At 44.4% G+C, this 22,873-nt stretch overlaps 1 protein-coding gene across 1 annotated transcript; it reads right to left on the bottom strand.

Annotated features, from left to right (window-relative positions):
• Positions 1 to 9,145: 9,145 nt before the first annotated feature.
• Positions 9,146 to 20,783, bottom strand: F2RL1 (F2R like trypsin receptor 1). The gene is made up of 2 exons (XM_079915689.1): positions 20,667 to 20,783; positions 9,146 to 10,745 (listed from the first exon to the last, which is right to left on the bottom strand). Exons 1-2 carry the CDS (start codon positions 20,746 to 20,748, stop codon positions 9,634 to 9,636), a joined length of 1,194 nt encoding a protein of 397 aa, XP_079771815.1. The 5' UTR covers positions 20,749 to 20,783; the 3' UTR covers positions 9,146 to 9,633.
• Between the last annotated feature and the right edge of the window lie 2,090 nt (positions 20,784 to 22,873).

The following is a 22,873-nucleotide window of genomic DNA, read 5'->3' as shown; positions in this document are numbered from 1 at the left end:
GGCCCCCCGCTTGCCACAACTAGAGAAAGCCCTCGCACAGAAATGAAGACGCAACACAGCAAAAATTAATTAATTAATTAATAAACCCCTACTCCCAACATCTTCTTTAAAAAAAAAACAAAAACGCATATGCTCTTTAAAAAACAAAAAAACAAAAAAACCCAGTATGACATTTGAGACAAGTAGAAATTTGAACACTGACAGGATATTTGATACTAAAGAATTGCTTATTTTTGAGGTATGATTTTTAAACTCCTTTTCTTTTAGAATCACTGAAACATTTACAAGTGAAATAATATGATTTCTGAGACTTGCTTCAGAATAAACGGGGTGGTGCTGGAAGGGGCAGAATTGAAGGATTGATGGTTGTTGGGACTGAGCGATGGGTACGTGGACCTAGAGCTTCCTTATACAATTCAGTCATCTTCTGTGTGGGTACAAAATTCTCCATAATTATTAAATTTTTAAGAAGTAAAGAAAAAAAAAGGATTCTAGTTTTAATTAACAGAAACTATCATTGGAATAAATATTATCATTTCCCTCCTTGCCCTGCAATTCTTTTTAAACCATAAATTCTGATAAATCAGCTATATTTTAAACAAAACCTCCCATCTACAAAAATCTTTAGTTGGAGGGAAAATTTGTCACCAATAAGAACTAGATACAGTCCCCTCCAAGTGCCCAGGTAGCTTCTGAAAGAGCTCTGAACACAAGATCTTGGCTAAACTACTCTGTCGGGGGATTAGGTAATTAAGTCTAGCCAGTGCTACACAGAAGCTCTAATTAAACTCTTTTATGCACTGAAGTCACGCACCCCAGGCTACATGCTGAAGCTGGAGTAAGGTACTCAGATGACAGCCAAGACCTGGTGATGCTGAGGATTAATCCCTCATCTGCAGGTGAGCTGGCCAGGGCCCAGGGCTCAGACTCCAAGCTATTAGGTATCAGGTGGATGGGCTGCAGCCATGCCCTCCTATTCTCTGTGAAAGAATGATAGAGGACTTTCTAGAACAAAGGAGGTCCCAAATGGAACAGGAGTTTTCTGCAACCCACCCAAAAGAATACTTTAGGTTTCCTCTCAGAGACAGTACAAAGAGAAATGGGACCAAATTTCCCCAAAGCTAGCACCTTTCAAGTGGCCCTGCTTTAGTGGTGAAGATTGGCAGGAAAAGAATATGCCCAAAGTAAATAAAGGAGGAAAGACACAGTTTCATTTCTCCCAAGGTGCTCATAGCTCTGCATGACGATTACACTCAAAATTTGTGAAGTTTAGATAAGCAAATATTTAAGACTGTGAAATCCCTGTGTTTACAACAGTGTGAGGCAAAGACATTCACACACTGTTGACAAGTGTGTAAACTGACTGGTATGCCATCTCAATAGGGCAATTAATCCTGATCAAAATGATACAGACTCTTTGACCCAGGAATTCTACTTCTAGAATACAGTATATCCAAAGTCTCTCCCACCATCAGTATCTCTCCGCTCTCTACTGGATCACTCCCATCACCACATTCTAAAGATAACAGAGGGAGTTCCCTGGTGGTCCAGTGGTTAAAACCCCCCACTTCCACTTCAGGGGGGTGCAGATTCGACCCCTGGTCGGGGAACTAAGATCCTGCACACCACGTGGCGTGGCCAAAAAGTGTTTTTTTAAAAAAAAAAAAAAAAGATAACAGAATCACTCTCTCTTGCCCCACAGTCCTCTGCTCCCTTTTGCAATTAAACTTGCTGTACGGGATTGTCAGGATTGTCTATCATCACTGCATTCACTTCCTTACTTCTCATTCCTTCTTGAACCTTCTGGCTTCCTCTCCCCACCACAACATAGAGATTGATGGTCTTGTCAAGGTCACCAACGTTCTCCATGTGATAAGATCCAATAGTCACTTCTCTGTTCTTATCTCACTTGACCTCTAGTAATATTTCCTGTGATTGACCCCTCTCTCCTTCATGCCCTTGGCTTCCCCCAAAACAGATTCTCTGGACTTTCTTTCTGCTCCAGTGGCCAGTCCTTCTCAGTCTCTTTTACTGGCTCCTTCTCTGCTTGAAAAGTTTTAAGTGTCAAAGGCCTTTGTCCCAGGCCCCCTTCTCTTCGTCTATTCTCTTGCCTAGAATAGCTAAGTCCTTTACTTTAAAAGTGCTAGTGATACGGCAAAGACTCAACTCTGGATCTCTCACCCTGATCACTGAAAATTCCAGACTCAGATATCCAAATGTCCCACTCAGCGGTTCTACTTGGATGTCTGACAGGCATCTCAAACTCAAGATGTCTTGGCCAAAACAGAACTCTTGACTTTCAAACTCCAAACTTGCTCATGCCTAATTATTTCATCATTATCCACTGAGAAAAAAATCTATGATCTTCGATTCCTAGATTTCTCTTTTCCTCACATGTTTTGACTCTACCTTCAAAACGCAGCCCAAATTAGTTCCCTTCTATCATCACCCGAATTCAAGCCGACATCATCTCTTGCTTGCGTTGCTGGAATTCCCTAATTGTTCTTGCTTCCCTCTTGCCCTTCTATAATCCGTATCCTGTGACTATCAGTAAGACAATCCTATGGAATCCCACCTAGAAGGAAAGTCAAGCTCCTTACTCCCTTACAAATCTCTTCAGTTACCCAGCACCTGCCTATCTCTCCAACCTATTTGCTCATACTTATTCCCCTCACCCATTCCCATGAAGCCCTTGCTTGGGATCCTCCCAGGGCTGGCTTTCTTGTCCTTTACATTGCAACTTAAATTTCACCTTCTTTGAAACCTTCCCTGAAACCCTAGTATTCTTAGCATTTGCCCTGTCTGAAAATTTACTACTAGTAGATATTTTTCTTATTTCTGGTCTCTGCCCAATCAGAAAGTCAACTCAGTGAGAACACGGATCTTGTCTATTTTGTTCTCCACAATGTCCCTCACTGCCTTGAGCATGACTTGGCGTATAGTACATAGTGGAAGAATATTGAATGAACAAGTATGTAAAGATATAAAAAGATATTCACCCAAAGATTGCCTGAATAGCAATATATGTAGAGCAAAAATCTGGAAACAACCTAAAAGCTGGAGGATTCCTTATATAGTATATCCATACAATGGATACAACCATTTAAAATAATGAGGTCAATCTCTAAATGCTGATATGGAAATAATGTCCAAGATGTGTTCATATACAGTGTGGTAGCCAGCGTCCAATATGGCCCTCAGTGATCCTTGACTCCTGCTTTTATGCTCTTATGTAGTCCCCTCCCGAAGTGAACTGCATTTAGTCTGTGTGACCAGTAGAGTAAGGTGGAGATGATGGGGTGACTTCTGAGGCTGGGTTCTAAAGGTCATTGCAGGTCCTCCTTGTTCTCTGGATCACTCATTTTCGGGGAGGCCAACCTTCGTGTTATGAGATCACTTGAGCAGGCCTGTGGAGAAGCCCTCATGGAGAGGAACCGAGGCTTCCTGCCACCAGCCAGCATCAACGTGCCAGCCCTGTGAGGAAGCCACACTGGAAGTGGGTCCTCAGCCCCAGTCAAGCCTTCAGATGACTGCCACCTCACGAGATCCCAAACAAGAACCACGTGGCTAAACTGCTCCTCAGTTCTTGACCCACAGAAACTACACCAGTTAGCAAAGGTTTATTGTTACTTTAAGCCACTAAAGTTACTTTAAGCCACCAGTTAGCAAAGGTTTATTGTTACTTTAAGCCACTAAGTTTTGAGGAAAATGATTATGCATAAATAACATACATAGTATAACTCTTTTACTTTTCAAAAGAAGCATATAGGTACTTATACTTATTCATGCATAAAAAATACTTCAAAGGATGCACAAAGGGAGTAACTAGGTTCTGACGTGGATGGGTCCACTTTTCAGTATATGCTCTTATATTCTCAGATTTATTTACAAGAACCACTTATTACTTTTATAATTTTTAGGTTTATTTTTTGAAAGGTTTAAGCATCACAATATTGAGAGAAGCCACAATAATGGCCCTTCCTAAGCCTCTTGTCCTTTTGTTTTTCTTGACTTTCTCCCACTCTCAAGACCTGGCTTCAGAATAGGCTCTTCTTTAAAGGCCTTCCATTAACCCAAATACTGGAGGATTTTTTTTTTAATATTGATTAATTTCACTGAGAACATTAATCCCACAGTTAGAATGTTGCTAATGTGGGAATCCTGATTTAATTCTTTGCAGTTAATAAGGCAACAATGTTGCAATCATTGCGGGATGAGTGAATGAACCACTCACACTTGCTGGGTGCTGATGGCTTAACCAGAGTTCGTGGAGCCCACAGGCGAAGGCTGTGTTTTCTGCAGGAGGCGGTGCAGAACTGGTTGTGCCTAATTTCTCACCAATAAAGACAGACACTGGGAAATATTCCACAGATTGACCAACAGGTAGAGGCAAAGGCAGCTCATACCCAAACCACAGAATTCGTCACGCTCTCTTTCAAAAAAAGGCATTTCCAAAGTGTGACCTGAGTGACTCCAATTATTTACATTTAAACAACCATCTCAGTGACATTCCAAGGCTTTGGATAAAATGGAGGACCAGGTCCCTCAGGGTCTGGTTTTTTCCCCTTCAGAATGAGGAGTGGGGATGGACTAGACACATCCTTTGACTACTGCGAAATCAGAAACTTCGCTTTTTAAGACAACATCCAAGCTCTGAAGCAGACCCATGGTTTTAATCGATGAGACCTGGGAACAGTATGATGAACTGTACCTCTGATTTGGTAATACATTCCAGTCCTCCAAGGGCCTCCAGAGTGTTAAAGCTACAGGAACAAAGTTGTAATCAGTAAACTGTGCATACTGATGAGATTATAGCCCTAGGATCTATGAAATCTTGATAACCGGGAAATTAATTACCTCTGAAACTCCTGCTACAAACGACTGAAATGACATACAGAGAAATGCCCAAACAACTCCAATCAAGCCAGTTTAACATGTGTCCCGCACAGTGGGACAATCCACATTCACTTTCAAATTAAGAGAGCTCTCCTTTACTCAATGGAGCCAAAAGAGTGCAACATTCAAGTATTCAGATAGTTTAGAAAAATCAGAATGCACTAAGACTGGGGGCACAGAGCAAAGACAAGAACATGCAGGGCATTTCCAAGCTCAGGTTCAGAGTTCCTCCTCCCTCCCGTCAGGGGCCTGATTCAGGTAGAACAAGACCTTTGTGAGTCACTCCTCAAAGGCAAAAGAAACAAACATGATTGGAAAAGAATTTGCTTTAGCAAACAAACACCCACGATTCTATTTCCCAAATCTTTTTTTTTTACACTTTTTAATGTAGATTCACAGACTTGGTGAAAATGAACCAAGAAAAATATTTCTTCGATAGGTAGTGATTAAATTATGATCACCCGTGCACGGAATACTACCTAGTCACTGAAAATAATGAGGAAGATCCACATGAACTGATTTAGAAGTTGACATATACATGCACATATGTATTTACATACACATACATATTCATTCTTATTTTAAGAGTATAACATACATATAAAATACATATACTTTCTATAAATTATAAAAATTAGTTCCCTCTGAGAAATAAGAATGAGCATGAGTAGCAAAGAAGTAAAATTTTTTTATTTTATATATTTTTATTCAGTTTGATTTTTTTAACCATCAGCAAATAGCAGGGGGCTTCCCTGGTGGCGCAGTGGTTGAGAGTCCGCGTGCCAATGCAGGGGACATGGGTTCGTGCCCCGGTCCGGGAAGATCCCACATGCCGCGGAGCGGCTGGGCCCGTGAGCCATGGCCGCTGAGCCTGCGCGTCTGGAGCCTGTGCTCCGCAACGGGAGAGGCCGCAACAGTGAGAGGCCCCCGTACCGCAAAAAAAAGAAATAGTAGGGACTTCCCTGGTGGCGCAGTGGTTAAGGATCCGCCTGCCAGTGCAGGGGACACGGGTTCGATCCCTAGTCTGGGAAGATCCCACATGCTGCAGAGCAACTAAGCCCATGCGTCACAACTACTGAGCCTGCGCTCTAGAGCCCGTGAGCCACAACTACTGAGCCTACGTGCCACAACTACTGAGCCTACGTGCCACAACTACTGAAGCCCGCGTGCCTAGAGCCCGTGCTCCGCAACAAGAGAAGCCACCGCAATGGAAAGCCTGCGTACTGCAACGAAGAGTAGCCTCCACTCACCGTAACCAGAGAAAGCCTGCGCACAGCAACAAAGACCCAACACAGCCAAAAATAATTAATTAATTTTAAAAAATCACTTAAAAAATAGCAAATACCAAAAAAATGTTTTCCATTGGATGAGCCCACAGACCATCTGCAGGGCCCCTGAGAGCCATTTGTTTCCTCTCCCTTTTATCCTGTGTCCACCATCTTTTGCTTTCCCACCTATAAAATGGGAACCCCACTATGAGACAGCCTGCTATGAGACTGAAAGCAGAGCCAGCGAGGAAGGCAGGGTGTATCCGGCACTGAAGTGAAAGGGGGCAAATCAGAAATGAGATCACATCAGTAGTTAGGGAGTAACAGTAATAATGCTACATAAAATTTATGAGCATATACGTGCCAAACACTTAATCCTAATAACTCTATAAGATACTATTATCCTCATTTTACAAATGAGGAAACTGAAGCACAGAGAAGCATCTTCCCTAAGTTAAATAAAACAAAGAAATAATGGAGTCAGAATTCAGCCCTGCCTGGCAGCCACTAAGCTGTGCTGCTTCAATACAAAGTAAAATAACAATGAGATTTTTTCCTATTAGATTGGTAACATTTCAAAAGATTGACGGGGCTTCCCTGGTGGCGCAGTGGTTGAGAGCCCGCCTGCCGATGCAGGGGACACGGGTTTGTGCCCTGGTCCGGGAGGATCCCACATGCCGCGGAGTGGCTGGGCCCGTGAGCTATGGCCGCTGAGCCTGCACGTCCGGAGCCTGTGCTCCGCAATGGGAGAGGCCACAACAGTGAGAGGCCCGCGTATCGCAAAAAAAGAAAAAAAAAAAAAAGAAGATTGATGGATGAGCATTTCAGGAAGTAGGTGCAAACATACGTTTTGGTAGAAGTATAAATTACTGAAGGCCATTTGGCAAGTGTTACCAAAATTTTAAATGGGCATCGATAACTTTTGACCTGGCCATTCTATTTTCAGGACCTCATCCTACAGAAATACTCACAAAGATGTCTACACACAGATGTTCAATGAGGCACTGTTTTTTTTTTAATTAATTAATTAATTTTATTTTTGGTTGCGTTGGGTCTTTGTTGCCGTGCGCAGGCTTTCTCTAGTTGTGGTGAGTGGGGGCTACTCTTCACTGTGGCGCACAGGCTTCTCATTGTGGTGGCTTCTCTTGTTGGGGAGCACACGCTCTAGGTGTGAGGGCTTCAGTAGTTATGGCACGTGGGCTCAGCAGTTGTGGCTCATGGGTTCTAAAGCACAGGCTCAGTAGTTGTGGCACGTGGGCTCAGTTGTTCCGTGGCATGTGGGATCTTCCCAGACCAGGGCTCGAACCTGTGTCCCCTGCACTGGCTGGCAGATTCTTAACCACTGCGTCACCAGGGAAGCCCAGCACTGTTTTAAAAGAGGAAGAAAAAAAAAAAGAGGGAGAGAAAGAAACAATTTCAGGAGCCATAGGTAGGAAATAACTAAATGACTAAAACGTCACAATATATCCAAGATATTAAGTAGTCTGTATCCTTTAAAAATGGAGGTCAATTCATAGATGCAGACATGGAAAGAATTCTAAAATGTGGTTAAAAGAAAAACAATTATCACAGAGCAATGTGTATAATATGGCCCTATTTACGTAAAAAATAAGATGTGAGAATCACTTACATTTCTTCTTAGAAGAGTGATGCCTTTGCTTCCCTTCTCTCACTCCCTCCCTTGAAAACAAAAATGAAAGCAAAAGCCACATAATTCAGACATAAGTTGTAAAAAATAAGTCATGTGTTATTTATAAATCAATCATACAATAGAACAATTATTTTAAAAGGTCACAAATACACCAGTTGTATAAAGTCAGCTTGGAGTCAAGTACCTCTTTAAATACATTGCAAATCACTTCTATTTCAGAAGTTCTTTTCCAAACGGATGTGGTTCAAACCCAGTGACGGCTTTATAATTTCATATTTGATAAAAAGTCAACAAAACTGGCAATAAATAGTCCAACAATAATTTTTTAAAATTTATTTATTTATTTTATATTTATTTTTGGCTGTGTTGGGTCTTCGTTTCTGTGCGAGGGCTTTCTCCATTTGCGGCGAGCGGGGGCCACTCTTCATCGCGGTGCGCGGGCCTCTCTCTCACTATCGTGGCCTCTCTTGTTGCGGAGCACAGGCTCCAGATGCGCAGGCTCAGTAGTTGTGGCGCACGGGCTTAGTTGCTCCGTGGCATATGGGATCTTCCCAGACCAGGGCTCGAACCCGTGTCCCCTGCATTAGCAGGCGGATTCTCAACCACTGCGCCACCAGGGAAGCCCCAACAATTTTTTAAAATACTAAGTGGTAAACACTATTCCTAGTTGTGAAACAATCTATTATTCAGACAACCTGAAGATTTCACTGAAGTCAGTAAAGAGTTACACAAAATTTATTTTTCTACATTTAAAATCCTTGATGTATTTTCCTCGAAGTGATAATGATATACACAAAAGCTCAAAGGATTGATAAATAATTGAAAGTCCCAATAAGTCAACAAACAGAATTCATTATAAGTTGAACATAAAAGAGACACACAACATCCTGTTTGCTTCTCTTTTCAGAAACTGCCACGGCCCCTTGTCAAGTCGAAGCAGTACCCAGACCAATAGTTCCCAAAGTTTGGAGTGCACGAAAATCTTGTTAAAATGAAGGTTCCTGGGCCCTGTCCCCAGACTCTGAGCTCTGATTCCTGAGTATAATGAATCTGCATTTTTCAACAAGATCCACAAGGATTTTTTTTTTTTTTCGGTACGCAGGCCTCTCACTGTTGTGGCCTCTCCCATTGCGGCGCACAGGCTCCGGACGCGCAGGCTCAGCGGCCATGGCTCACGGACCCAGCCACTCCGCGGCATGTGGGATCTTCCCGGACTGGGGCACGAACCCATGTCCCCTGCATCGGCAGGCGGACTCTCAACCACTGTGCCACCAGGGAAGCCTGATCCACAAGGATTTTGATGAGGTGGTACAAGAACCCCACTGACCATTCAAAACTGTCCAGTCCTAACTTATTGCCATTGGTTGGAAACCTAATTCTGGGCAGCTCCCTCACCTCTTTAGTTTCCTTATCCTTAAAGCCGGTCAATTGGACCAATCATCTCTGAGGGCCCTGAAGCCCTAACATGGTTGTGACTGACCCCAGATGTAAAATGTAGTTGTAGCTAAGAACTTGGTCTTCACGCCAATACTAGTCTTTGCAAGTCACTGGGTTTTTGTCTTTTCTCCACCTTCTGAAAAGTCTGCTTCCATCAGTTCCGTTTCCAGGAGCACCTGAGTAGAGGAATTCTGAAACTGACATCTATGTTAATTTGGGGGACTTTCCTTATGAAAACAGGGAAGCTCCCAGCAATCCTGAGAGCTGTTGCATATACAGGGTATGTGGCGAAACCCACATGGTTGGGAAACAACAGAAGCATCCCCATAATGTTAATCAGGTTCCAAATCCCCCTAACTTCCATCCGAGGAGCTGGAAAACTCAATAGGAGGTTTTAACACTGGTTGAACTTGAAGAGTAAGAGCTGGATTTCCTAGAGAATTTGACTGATGTGTGGGATATTTGCATCTGCTTTACAGTACGGACACTCCGACAAAGCAGAGCATTCTTTGCATGATCCCTGATGTCTTGTGAAATGAAGTAATAGACAAAGGGGTCAATGCAGCTGTTGAGGGTGGAGAGGCAGAGGGCTATGAGGTACAGAGCATAGACGTGGCTCTGGCCCCAGTTTTTAATCAGGAAGTAATGCACCACGAGCAGAAGGTTACTAGGAGTGAAGCAGATCAGGTACATGGCCAGGACAGTGACGATGAGCTTGATGGCTCTCTGCCTCTTCTTTTCCGAGTTTTTATCCAAGGCAGAAGATTGGAGGGTCCGGATCATCAGCACATAGGCAAAGGCCGTAAGGAAGGCTGGGAACAGAAAGACTCCGATGGCCAGAGAGAGGAAATAATTGAACATGTCCCCCACCAACACCGCCTCTGGCAAAACATCATGACAGGTCGTGATGTTAAGGGCTGGAATGTAGAGGGTCTGCTTCACAGTGTATAAGGGGATAGTAACCAGCAGAATCAGCAGCCATATTCCCAGGGAGACACTGATGGCAATGCTCGCCTTCTTCATGGGGTACAGCATGGGGTTCACGATGACCCAGTATCTCTGCACACTGAGACAGGTCAGGAAGAGGATGGAGCAGTACATGTTGCCGTAGAAAAAGCCAATAAGTACCTTGCAGAGAGATTCCCCATAAATCCAGTTGTTGCCATGGATGTGATAGGCAATCTTCAAAGGGAACCAGATAACAGAGAGGAGGTCCGCCAAGGCCAGGTTGGCCATGTAAATCACAGCAGGGTGCTTCTTCTTCGTTCGGAAAAGAAAGACCCACAGGGCCATGCCATTACTTGGCAAACCAACCGCAAATACGATTGTGTAGACAATTGGAAGAAAGACAGTAGTCAGTTTTCCAGTGAGGACAGAGGCAGAAGACTCATCCACAGAGAAGACTGGTTCCACTGTTGCTCCTCTCCCCGTGATCTGAGGTGAGTTATCAACGTAACCAATAAGACTTCTTCCTTTAGAGGGTCTACTGGTTCCTGCGCAAGAAAGGCAAGGCAGACAAGGGTCATTACAGAAATCAACGTTTCCACAGAAATGCTGGTTTGTCCAAATAAAATCACTTCAAGGAAAGACAGGAGGGCCGGTGGGAAGGTCACGGACAAGATGGTGCTGCTAAGCGTTACAGCCACCTGAAAATTTGGGCAGAAGAGGAAAGGAGGAGAGCAGCTGAGGAGAAAAAGAAGCAGAATGAACTGAAAGGGATTGAGAGACAACTGGCACGGACAGCATGTTACGGCAGCCCTGCCTTTCTCCAGAGCAGCGTAGCTGAAGAAAGCTTCCTGTGCTGAAGAAAGCTTCCTGTGCCGTGTGAAAGAAGAGAAATGAAAAAGACAGGAGGAGTAGTACACAAAACACTTATGGGTGCTTTCTTTGGGTGACGGAATTACTGGGATTTCTATGGTCTGGACTGGTTTGCTTGCTTTTTTTTTTTTTACATTAAGTATTTTTTATGGGAGGGTTGTGAAGTATGTGTAGAAGATAACATTGATTTCTATGAATCTCGAAAAAGGTGACGGTATTTCAATTTATTTTTACAAACTGTCCACACCCATTCTCATCATGGCCATCTATCTCACTTGGGGCTATAAGACAGGCAGGATCCAGCCTTGCCTGTCACTCCCTAGCCCAAAGTCCAAAACGGCAAGATTCTCAGGAGCACAGAGATAGTCCCTCTCCAGCCACAAGGACAGCCTCAGCCGTGGGCAGGGATCCCCCACTTCTGTGTGGGCTTCCTGGAGACCTTCCCATGGAAGCCAGAAGACAGGCAAGCCTTCCGGCCTCAAGGTCACTGGACGGATAGGTGCATGATTTCTGTTCAGACAAATTTGTATTCTGACTTTTAAGCAGGTAACCTGGCAAGCTTTAACAATTTCCACTCTCATCCCCATATTATGAATTCAACTTTACAAATCACAAACCAATGGCATAGACAGCCTATGCCAATGAAGCGCTCATGGACCTGCGGATGAACGTGAGGGACAATGTGAGGACATGGAAGGATCTGACTTTAATTCTGGGGAAGAGCAGTCCTTCACCATGGCACCACAGTATGCCAGGGAGGATATGCAACCTACTCACAAGTTTATCTGATAATTTGTATGTTTAGTCATCATTTTTTCCTCTCCTACCTTTGTACCCATGTTCAGCAGGGTTATTCACTTCTCTTAAGGCTTCCCTACTAAGAAGTGACAGTGATTACGGTGGGTGGAGGATGAGAGGGTGTAGAGATCAATACTTCACTTCTCATTTAGCAGAGTGGGTGGCCCCCCAAAAAAGATGTCCATGTCCTAACCCCTAGAATCTGTGATCCTTACCTTATTTAGAAAAAAGGTCTTTGTAGATGCAATTAGGATCTTGAGATGGGAAGATCACCCTGGATTATCCAGGTGGGCCCTAAGTCCAATGACAATTGTCTTTATAAGAGAAAGGCAGAAGGAGATTTGAGAGAGAAGGAAGACAGAAAGGAGAAAGCAATGTGAAAATGGAGGCGGAGACTGGAGTAAAGCCAAGGAACAAGCTAAGGAATGCCAAGGAATACTAACAGCCCCCAGTAGCTGGAGGAGGCATGGAACGGAGTCTCCCCTAGAGCCTCGAGAGGCGCCCACACCTTGATTTCCGACTCTTGACGTCCAGAACTGTGAGAAAAAAAGTTCTTACGAACTGAAACCAACAGCTTGCGGCAATTTGTTACGGCAGACACAGGAAGTTCGTACACTTAGGACAGACTCATCTCTTCTTCCGATTTCTTTTATAATTTTTTCAAAAGAGCATGAATTATTTCTAAATTTAAAAAATAAAGTAGGGCCTCCCTGGTGGCGCAGTGGTTGAGAGTCTGCCTGTCAATGCAGGGGACACGGGTTCGTGCCCCGGTCCGGGAAGATCCCACATGCCGCGGAGCGGCTGGGCCCGTGAGCCATGGCCGCTGAGGCTGCGCGTCCGGAGCCTGTGCTCCGCAACGGGAGAGGCCACAACAGTGAGAGGCCCACGTACCGCAAAAAAATAATAATAAAAAAAAATAATAAAAAAAAATAATATCCCTACATATTACAGTGATCTTCAAAGCTTGACCATAACCCACAGTAAGAAATATATTCTATATGGTAACCCAGTTCTGATACATATAACCATAATGGAAAAAAAGTTTCACAAAATAATAATTAGCCTTATTGCGCAGGGTACACTCTAATACTTTCTATTGTATTCTGTTCCATTCTTGTGAAATCCAGTCACCACCTTCTACATTGATTTCATGACCCACTTACATGTTTTTCACAACCAGTTTAGCAGAGTGACCGATTTTACACACCACAAGAGAATAGTAACGACATATTTATAGACTGGTAATGTCTGGAACTTGCTCCAGGAGTCAAAATGGCAAGAGTCGCTGTGTGAGATTACAGGTTTAATTCCAGGACTGTCCTAATTTCTTTATCCTTAATTCCTAACTTCCTTATCCCCATGGTCCCTGGCAGAGCCCTGGACCTCGCACATGGGGTGGATTGAAAAGCTCAGCTAGCCCTACCGATGAAAAAAAGGAAGGAGAATCAAGAGCGCAGCTCATGTCTTTAGAGCTCTAGCCTGACCCAGTTAGTACCCAAACCACACAGACGCCGGCAGGGGATTCCAGGACACACACGCTTAATATCGTGTGTCCAGCGTTGCTTTCAACACTTCACGTGTATTAGCTTACTTCACGTTCACAACACCTTATGAGGAGGTACTATTATTAGAGCTACATTTTCTAGATGCATAAACTGAAGCTTGAAAAAACTGAGTAAATTTTCCAAGGCTGAACAGTTGTTAGGTTGGAGAGTCAGGATTCAACCCAAGGCAGTCCGTTTCTAGACTCCCTGGTTCTAACCCCTATATCACATAGCCTCGGAGACCGACGTGAGGTCACACGCTGGAGTCTATTGAGACCAACCTAACCTGTGCGGATTCCACACGTCTGTTCTCAAACAGAAAATTTTAAATGTAAAGTTTTACCATTTTAACACCCCCGCTTTGAACTAGCCCCTCCTCTAATAATTTATATATTTATTTGTATTAATATTAACATGTTCTGGAAGACTTTCAGAGGTGTAAGAGAATCCTATAAATTCTCCATTGGTTTGAAAAGCGGTTACCGGCTCTCCGGAGAGGCAGGTGTGGCAAAGCTGGTGACTGGACAGCGGACCCCTGTTCTGAGGACTCTTCCATTCAGAGAGCTGGGACACCCAGCCCAGAAACAGCCCACCAGAGACCAAGTCAATGAGTCAGACTGCGTTTCTACAGAATGGAGCCACCAAGATTTTCTAATTACCACAAAAAGACTCAATTTTTTCCCTTGGTACCAAGACAAACAAACAAAATTACATAACTTGCTTTATAAAAGGGAAGAAAATCTAAGCATTGATTGTCCGGAGTTATCCACATCACAAACATGATAACCAGACGTTATCTGCCTCCGAAGGGAAGAAGTACCTATGAAGTGATCTTGCAACAAACGACCGATCGAACGAACCCTCATCTGAACAAGCCCCTGGATCCAACAGCCAAATTAATAGAAATAAAGGGGACAATAGGACATGTTCAATAACGTAAGAATGTCATTAGCAAAATCCAGGCTGTGGAAACTGCTGCAGGATAAGGACCTCATTTCTTCAAAATATAAATTACAAGGCAAAAACCCAGAAAGAGGTGTGGAGGTAGGGCCCATAAATTAAAAGACAAAATATTAACCTTATGTAATGTGTGGACCCTGTTTGGATCCTGATTCAAACAAACTATTAATATAGTATTTATGACACTTATGAAACAATTAGAAATATGAACACTGAGTATTTGATTATATTACACAATTTTTGTCAGTGGTTATTATGTGGTGATGTTTGAAAAGGAAATGGCCATCTTTTATGAATACATACTGAAATATTTTAAGATGAAATTATATCTGGATTTATTTCAAAATAACGCAAGGAGGGGAACCCTCAGGTGCTGCTGGTGGGAATGTAAAGTGATGCAGTCACTGTGCAAATAAGTTGACAGTTCCTGAAACGGCTCACCATAGAGTTGCCATGTGACCCATCCATTCCTACTCCTAAGTACACATCCAGGACAAATTAAAACACGTGTTCAAACAGAAACTTATACAGGAATGTTCATAACAGCATTATTCATAAAAGCCCCAAAGCAGAAATAACAAAATGTCCATCAACTGATGAATGGGTAGACAAAATATGGTATACGCATACAATGGAACATTATTTAGCAATAAAAGGAAATGAAGAACTGATACGTGCTACAATACAGATGAACCTTGAGAAGATTATGCTTTTGAAAGAAGTCAGTCACAAAGGAATGTGTATTGTATGATTCCATTTATAATAAATGTCCTGAATGGGCAAATCCACAGACAAAAAGTAGATTAGTGGTTGCCAGGAGCTGGGGAATGGGGCAAATTGGGGGGTGATGGCTAAGAGCGGGGGTGGGGTGGGGAGTGGGATGTTCTTATGGGGCAATAAAAATATTCTAAAGTTGATTGTGGTAATGGATAGACAACTGTGAATATTCTAAAATGCACTGAATTGTAGACTTGGAATAGGTGAATTGTATGGTCTGCAAATTGTATCTGAAAGCTGTTAAAGAATAACACAGGAAGGAGGGCAGGAAGGAGGCTGGGGCATCATTGTTAAGGCTGAGGGAGAGGTACCTGGGATTCACTGTAATATTCTACTTTCACATGTCTAAAGTTTCCCATAAAAGTAAACACACGCCAGGTCAGGAAGGTTCATGTAAAGAGAGATAAAAATCTATTTTAAATAAGAGTACTAAAATAAAGGGGAGGGGGGAAGAGCAAGAAATACTACAAAAAGTTAGGGAAGGATTCAAAGAGAGAGAGAGAGAGAGAAAGAAAAATTCCTGAGAATATTCCAACATACGACCTTGAATGATCTCAATCTGAAATACCAGTCATATTAGCTATGTTCATTGTACCAGTGGCAGAGCACACAACAGCATGCCGCTTGGTATAACACTGGTCAGTTCTAACACTGGTAAATGTCAAGATGCTGCTCAAAGTTCCCTGAAGCAAAAAAAAAAAAAAAAAAAAAGTTCCCTGAAGCCCTTTCAGCACAGTGCACAGACTTTTACCTCGTACAGCATCCTATCCCAGTCACCCCAACTCACAGAACTTGTCTAGAACTGATGCTATTCCAGCTTCCAACTCTATAACCCATCCGTACACCAGACAAAATCATTTCTATTTTCGAGAGCGAAGATGAAATTAAATGTACATATGAAGTTTAAACACACGTAAAGTTTAAACACACAAAAGCATTCTCCATTTGGGACCTGTAATCAACAATACTTGCCCAAGTACACAAGAATACGCACCCACTGGTGCTCAAGGCATCATCCCCCCACCCCAATTACAAACAAACAGGAAATAAGCAACGTTCATCAACCACCATTCCTAACTTACCATATCCTCAGCATAGTCCCCAGCATTAATAGCAGACACTACACTACTTAATAAGCATTGAAATGGAAAGAGAGTCACAATATGTCCATTGAAAAAAAGCAACTGGCAGAATAATATGCTTCCATCTATATAACAAAATTATAATTTGTTTGCAAATCTGAAGTCTAGAAAAATACCCACTAAACTATAAACAACGGCCATCTCTATAGAGTAAAATGGATGGGGAGGGGAAACTTACTTTTTTTTACTTCACACCCTTCTATGTTGTTTGGATTACTTTTTCAAAGGAGTATAAATTGGTACAATCTATTTGGAGGGCAATTTGGCAAAAACATCAAAATTTTCAGTGTGCTTGCCCTATGACTCATCAATTTATTGCTAGGAATTAGTCCTGCATGTATACTAGCTAAAGTGCACAAAAACACTATGTACAAGAATATTTACTAGAATATTGTTTACCATGGTAAAACAAAAATGTTAGTTTCAACGACCATCGAAAAACAAAAAAGGCTAGTTCAATAATTTATGGCATTTATACAATGAATAATATTCCCTCTACACAAGTATGGACAGATTTTTTTTTATACTGACCATGAATAGATCTACTAGGTTAAAAAAAAATAACTGTAGGACAGAATGTACAGTATGATCCTTCTATTGTTACAAAATACATATATTTCTGCATAGAAAAGTCTGTTGAGAGTGAAGAGGGCAGAGAAGAGGGGATGTTTCGTTTTCTTTTTAACTCTTCTGATTTGTACAATTTTGGGGTAAAAATGCATGGAAAACTTTTAACTTTAAAAACGCTACCTGTTCTTTGTTATATTAAGCATCTTCCTGTTGCGCACCCTCCCAACCAAAGCAAGTACAGAGCAGCTACTTTATTTGTTTAAACTCTCCTCTTGTGTTCTTTCCCCTACTATCCTCCTCACCCCAAATCTTCTTTTGCTCCGACCTTTGGGAGCACAGATCAAAAAAAATAAAAGCTTCAGTTGCTCGGTACCCCTTCTCTAGGTACACTTTAGTCAACTTTCTCGTGTTCTTTCAGGATGAACTGTTTTCCTCTCAACACTTGTCCAGCTAATAAAACCATAAGAAAGACAAACACAGACTTCACTAAAACATTGCCTATCAAGGTTAATTAGTAACTACAAGGCCAGGAAGACGACCAAACAGTCCCATCTTCATGTTCTATGTGTTCTCTCTTATTACAAAACACTGGAAGTCAGCCAGTGTTTACTATTACTATTACAAAACCATGTGCCCATGTGTCTATGAACAGAGGACCAATTAAAAATTATAATACATCCATTGACAACATTTTAGAGTCATTAAAAATGTTTTATATTTACTGATATGCTACTGATGTTTATATAAACACATACTTGTACAAAAAAATTTCTCTGTGAATATGTATTTTATGCACGGATGTATGAAAGCATGAGAAAGGCTGGAAACCAAAATGTTAGCAGTGCTTTGGATACTGAGGGTGATTTAATTAATGCAACCCTTCTTTTGGACTCATTTTTCCTTTACAGTGATCACATACAGCTTGTATAATTAAAAACCAATTACAAAAAGAACACAAGTTTCAGTCTCCAAAAGAAACATGGAATGACTGCATTACAGGGGACTTCTCAGGTTCGTGACACGGTGGAACGAAGTAAGTGCCTGAAGGAAGCCGACTTAAATGCTGAACTGCCATCAACCACCAGGTCACTCTGGGTAAGTCCCTTCACTTCATTCTTCATTTGCTATTTACTGAGGTCCTTTAGGGAATGAGACTGTGCTGGACCGTGGTGATGGAGGTGCCGCTAGGGGTCCCTGGCCTCCTGGAGTACGTGATCTGGTGGGGAGACAGATGAAACATATTTACAGAAATAACTATCGATTACTGTTGTGAGCAGAAAGAAAGCAGAGGCCTGATGGACAGTTTTCCTTGGCCCTTACTCCTCAATTCAGTGGCCCGTATCTGTAAAATGAGAAGGTTACACTCTAGGCTGAGTTCCCTTCCATAAGGCAGTCATTTGGGGAAAAACCTTGGAGAAGAAAAATCAAACCTAGGATGTGTCCTGCTGCAAACTGAGGGGCACACCTTAGGGTCGAACCAAAGAGGGTAAGCAAAGACAGGTGCTAAAGGGCAGAAACACTGGTGATGGCCTGTTTCTTAATCAAAATCAATCTAGCTTCAAGTTGTGAGGAAAGCTCCATCTACCTAAAGTCTCGCTGTTACTTAACTGACCCTTTAGGACAGTTACCCTGCAAAGGAGTAAAAATATGTGGAGGAAAAAAAAAGTGCAATACTTGTGGTTAACAAGTAACTTGATTTTTGTTGTTGCTGTTAAAGTAAGTCCCCCTTGTACTTCAGGAATCCCCCCCAGCCCCTCACTTTGTAAACAAGAACAAGCCAGACACTCGGGCAAGCTTCCTATAGGAACCGTTTGAATCATAAAACAGATGAATCATCAACATCCACATATTTTTTTTTTTAAATGCAGGGGACACGGGTTCGTGCCCCGGTCCGGGAAAATCCCACATGCCGCGGAGCGGCTGGGCCCGTGAGCCATGGCCGCTGAGCCTGCGCGTCCGGAGCCTGTGCTCCGCAACGGGAGAGGCCACAACAGTGAGAGGCCCGCGTACCGGAAAAAAAAAAAAAAAAAAAGTTTGCACAGGGCTTCCCTGGTGGCGCAGTGATTGAGAGTCCGCCTGCCGATGCAGGGGACGAGGGTTCGTGCCCCGGTCCGGGAAGATCCCGTATGCCGCGGAGCGGCTGGGCCCGTGAGCCATGGCCGCTGAGCCTGCGCGTCCGGAGCCTGTGCTCCGCAACGGGAGAGGCCACAGCAGTAAGAGGCCCGCATACCGCAAAAAAAAAAAAAAAAAAATTGTTTGCACAGACTAAGCTTTGCTCCTAAATTTTAAGTTTATAAGTTTAAAACATAAGGGTAAACGGACATGCGTGCATCACAGTTTCAGTACTTCCTGTAAATAAATAAATGCCTTTATTCTTGTTTTTTTTTAATTTTTAATACATCTTTATTGGAATATAATTGCTTCACAATACTGTGTTAGTTTCTATTGCACAACAAAGAGAATCGGCCAAATGCTTACACATGTCCCCATATCCCCTCCCCCCCACCCTCGCTATCCCACCCCTCTAGGTCATCGCAAAGCACCTAGCCGATCTCCCTGTGCTATGCGGCTGCTTCCCACCAGACAACTATTTTACATTCGGTAGTGCTGTCAATAAAATGTGTACCAGGGGTGCAGTTTCCAAGTATCCACCAAAATACCCTTTGCTGTAACTCCAAAGGGAAAGGTATCACATTCTTCCGTCTAATTCAAATTCACAGTGACTTGCTCTTTTACAATATCTTTATGAAGAGGATAAAAGTGAGAACCTGCCTTTTACAACAGGTCTGCACATTTAGCAGGGAAATTAAAACTTCCCTTTTAAGGTTACCCTGGCTGCCCCAAACAGCGGGACGTCCTTTAGCATCACAGCAGTGCCATACTAGGCTTAACAGCGCCTACGCCCTCGGAGGCCTGCTCCGCCCGGGAGGCTCCACCAGCAGCCGAACAAGTTCGAGCACACCCGGGGCAGCACATCCGTGGAACCCGGCTGCGGCGCACAAGCTGGCACCTGAGCGCCGCCAGGGACGGTTCCCGTGCTGTTCCCTTCCTGGGGCGGGCAGTCTCCGGCCTACAGACCTGAGCCGCAGCCAGCGAAGGCCGGGGAAACCCAGGGCCGTAAGTTCACTTGGTCGAATGTAAAGCAGGGTCGAAGAAGTTCCATTTATTTAATCCGCCCAACTGGCCTAAACCTCGGGGTGAGCGCTTGTCACCCCAAGAACCCAGCAGGGTCCGGCCCTGACTTCCACACCCCCGCTGTGCCCTGTGCCAGAGGAGCTGCAGGCCCCGGGGGCGTCTTGAACGCCGTGGGCCGACCCCAAAGAGTGGCCTCCAAAAGTTGAAGGAGGTTGCAAAAACCGAAGCAGAAAGTTCCCAGGCCGCGGGCTCCCATCCACGCCACCCCGCCCTGAGCCATCAACTCGCTAACTCCGCGGGTCCTGCAGGACCAGCCCGGAAGAGTCTCAAGGGTGTGCGAAATGTTCCTTAAGGATTTTCGTGTTTGCGAAGAAACCCACCGGGGCCAGAGAGGCTAAGCCCTCTGGGTACTCCGTAGAAGCGAGCACTCCGCTCCCTCCCTTTCCCCTCCGTAGACTTCACCCTCTCACGCTAGTTCCAGCTGGTTGCTCCCAGGGCGCAGGGATCCCCCTTCAAAGCCGCCGAGAGGAGGCTGCGGGATGTCGGGAGGAGTTGGCGGCGGCGGCGGCAGAACACCCTTCGCGCACCTGACCCTCTTCCCCCACCTGCCCATGGTGCCCAGGACCCCCGCTCCTTAGCCGCACGAGCCCTCCTTGGCCAAGTTTCTCACCTAGGACGGTGCGATTGCAGGAGGCAGAGGTCCCGAGCAGGATGACGCCCCCCAGCAGCCACGCCGCGCTCAGGCTTCGCATCCTTCCAGCAGCTCCGACACCCGGCGGGCGGGGAATTCACCGCCAACGATTCGAAACTCAGAGTCCCACTCGCAGCTAGGAGAAAAAGCCACCCTCCCACCTGCCCCTAATTGGAGCCTCTGCGCACGCCTTCCCCGCAGCTGGCAAATTTCAGTGAAACTCGAGAAGCTCGACGTACCTGCGCGAGGCCACGCCCCGGGGCCGGAACGCAACGCTGGGCTCTGCGGTTCGAAGACCAGGCGTCCCGGCCCCGCCCCCGGCCGCCGCACCGCACGCTGTGGCCCCGCCTCCGCCGCCCCAGGTGCGCCAGCCGCTAAGGAGCTGTATCGGAATGCAAATGGCTGGAACGTTCAGATCGCAAGGCCGAAAACTACCTTTAACCTTTAATTACTCCTAGGGAGTCAGCCAGTGTTGTCCATCCCCATCCCTCCCCTTTCCTAAACGGCAAAAAGCCAAGACCCGAGCTCGCTGCAGTTATCGTCGGTACTTGGTAGAGACTTCCCAGTGTCGTGGGCACTGTGGGATGAGGGATGAGTTTCTAATCTGCATTGGCAGGATGGACATCTGCGGACACCCGCGAACGCGATGGGGAGCAGGAAGGGGTCCCGGCCAACCGGAGTAATCAGCGATCTGGGTTTAGGTTTCCGCTCTGATGTTAACTAGCTGTGACCCCTAGTAATACTCTCACCCCCTTCTAGGCCCCTTTCCCAGTCTGTGAGGTGGTGAGGGAGAAAACATTTGTAACAGCTACTTGAAGTGCCGCGTATAAATGATTTAGGAGTACAGTCTAATCCCAAAACAACCCGCGCAATAAATATAACTATTATTACCATTTTACAGATGAGGAAATAGAACTGAGAAAGGTTGGATAAATTGCCCACAGTCACACCGTTGGTAGACACAGTCTGTAAATGTTCATCACAAGAAAACTTTAGTCTGTGACTTCTGCTTTCTTCTATTAATCACTGCACTATAAATGCTCCCACCAGCGTCTTTTCTGCATTGGGATCCCACAGTCCAAAGAAATATATAAGCAGTATGTACGCCTGTATGTATGTATGCATGCAGAAATATATAAGCGGGGGTGTGGGGAGAAGAAGTGGGAGACTGGGGATCGCTGCACAGGTCCTTCATTATATTGGTAATGTCTTTTTACTTGCTTAAAAGAAAGTGTACTGTAATTCATTTAAACTCTTGGGTAGTGGAGGAGCAGAGAAGAGAAACGTGAGTGCTGTCCTGAGATACTTGAAGAGTTAGCATGTAGAAGAGGATTAGACATGTTTTGAGTAGCTCCAGAGAGCAGAACTAGGTAGTAGCCACAGTGGGGGGCTGATTTCAGCTCAATGTAGAAAGAGAATTTTAACAGGGCCCGCTGGGGGAGTTCCCTGGTGGTCCAACGGTTAGGACTCGGCTCTTTCACTTCCATGGCCCAGGTAAAATCCCCGGTGGGGAAACTAAGATCCCCGAAAGCCGCCAGGCATGGCCATAAACAAACAAACAGCCCCCTGCCTTAAATAAATAAATAAATAAATAAAAACAGGGCCCCCTGGTCCCAGCCCTGGGGGCTGCCTGGTGAAGTTAAGGGCCACGTCACTGCAGGGCTTACAGCAAAGGACCAGAGCATCCATCCTGCAGGTTGGAGAGAGAGTTCCCTCCCAGGATCAGGGGTCAGATTGGGTGAGTCCAGGTAGCCTCTTGAGGGGCTTGAGTCCTGGGAGTCCATGATTCTTCCTTGAAGACCAAAGTTTGGTGAGTCAGTTGCCAGTGACCATCAACATTTATTGAACAGCCATAAACTGAATGGCCACCATCTTGGCCCTGTGAGTTTCTAGGATGGAGCGTACCTCTGATAAAGGCCCCGTGTCACGTGTGTGGCCTCTTGCTGAACCTACCATGGGACCAATTAACGAACTAATGGGGGTTCCAGATAATTCAGGCAGACAAAATTGTATAAAATGTCATGTTAGCCGGTTGTTTCAACCCTATCCCCAATAAGACACTTCCCCAAATTTACATAAGTGGAGGGTTAGCATTCTGCCTCTTCCCTCTGCCCTGACAGAGCTCACAGGAGCAGGAAAATAAATGGTTGAAAAGGAAGAGAAGCAAATGGCTCTGAACGTGCCAT

Source organism: Stenella coeruleoalba (genome assembly GCF_951394435.1).
Source record: "Stenella coeruleoalba genome assembly, chromosome: 3".
Lineage (NCBI taxonomy): Eukaryota > Metazoa > Chordata > Mammalia > Artiodactyla > Delphinidae > Stenella > Stenella coeruleoalba.
Note: the sequence above shows the minus strand (reverse complement) of the source record. Positions and strands in the feature narration are given on the sequence as shown.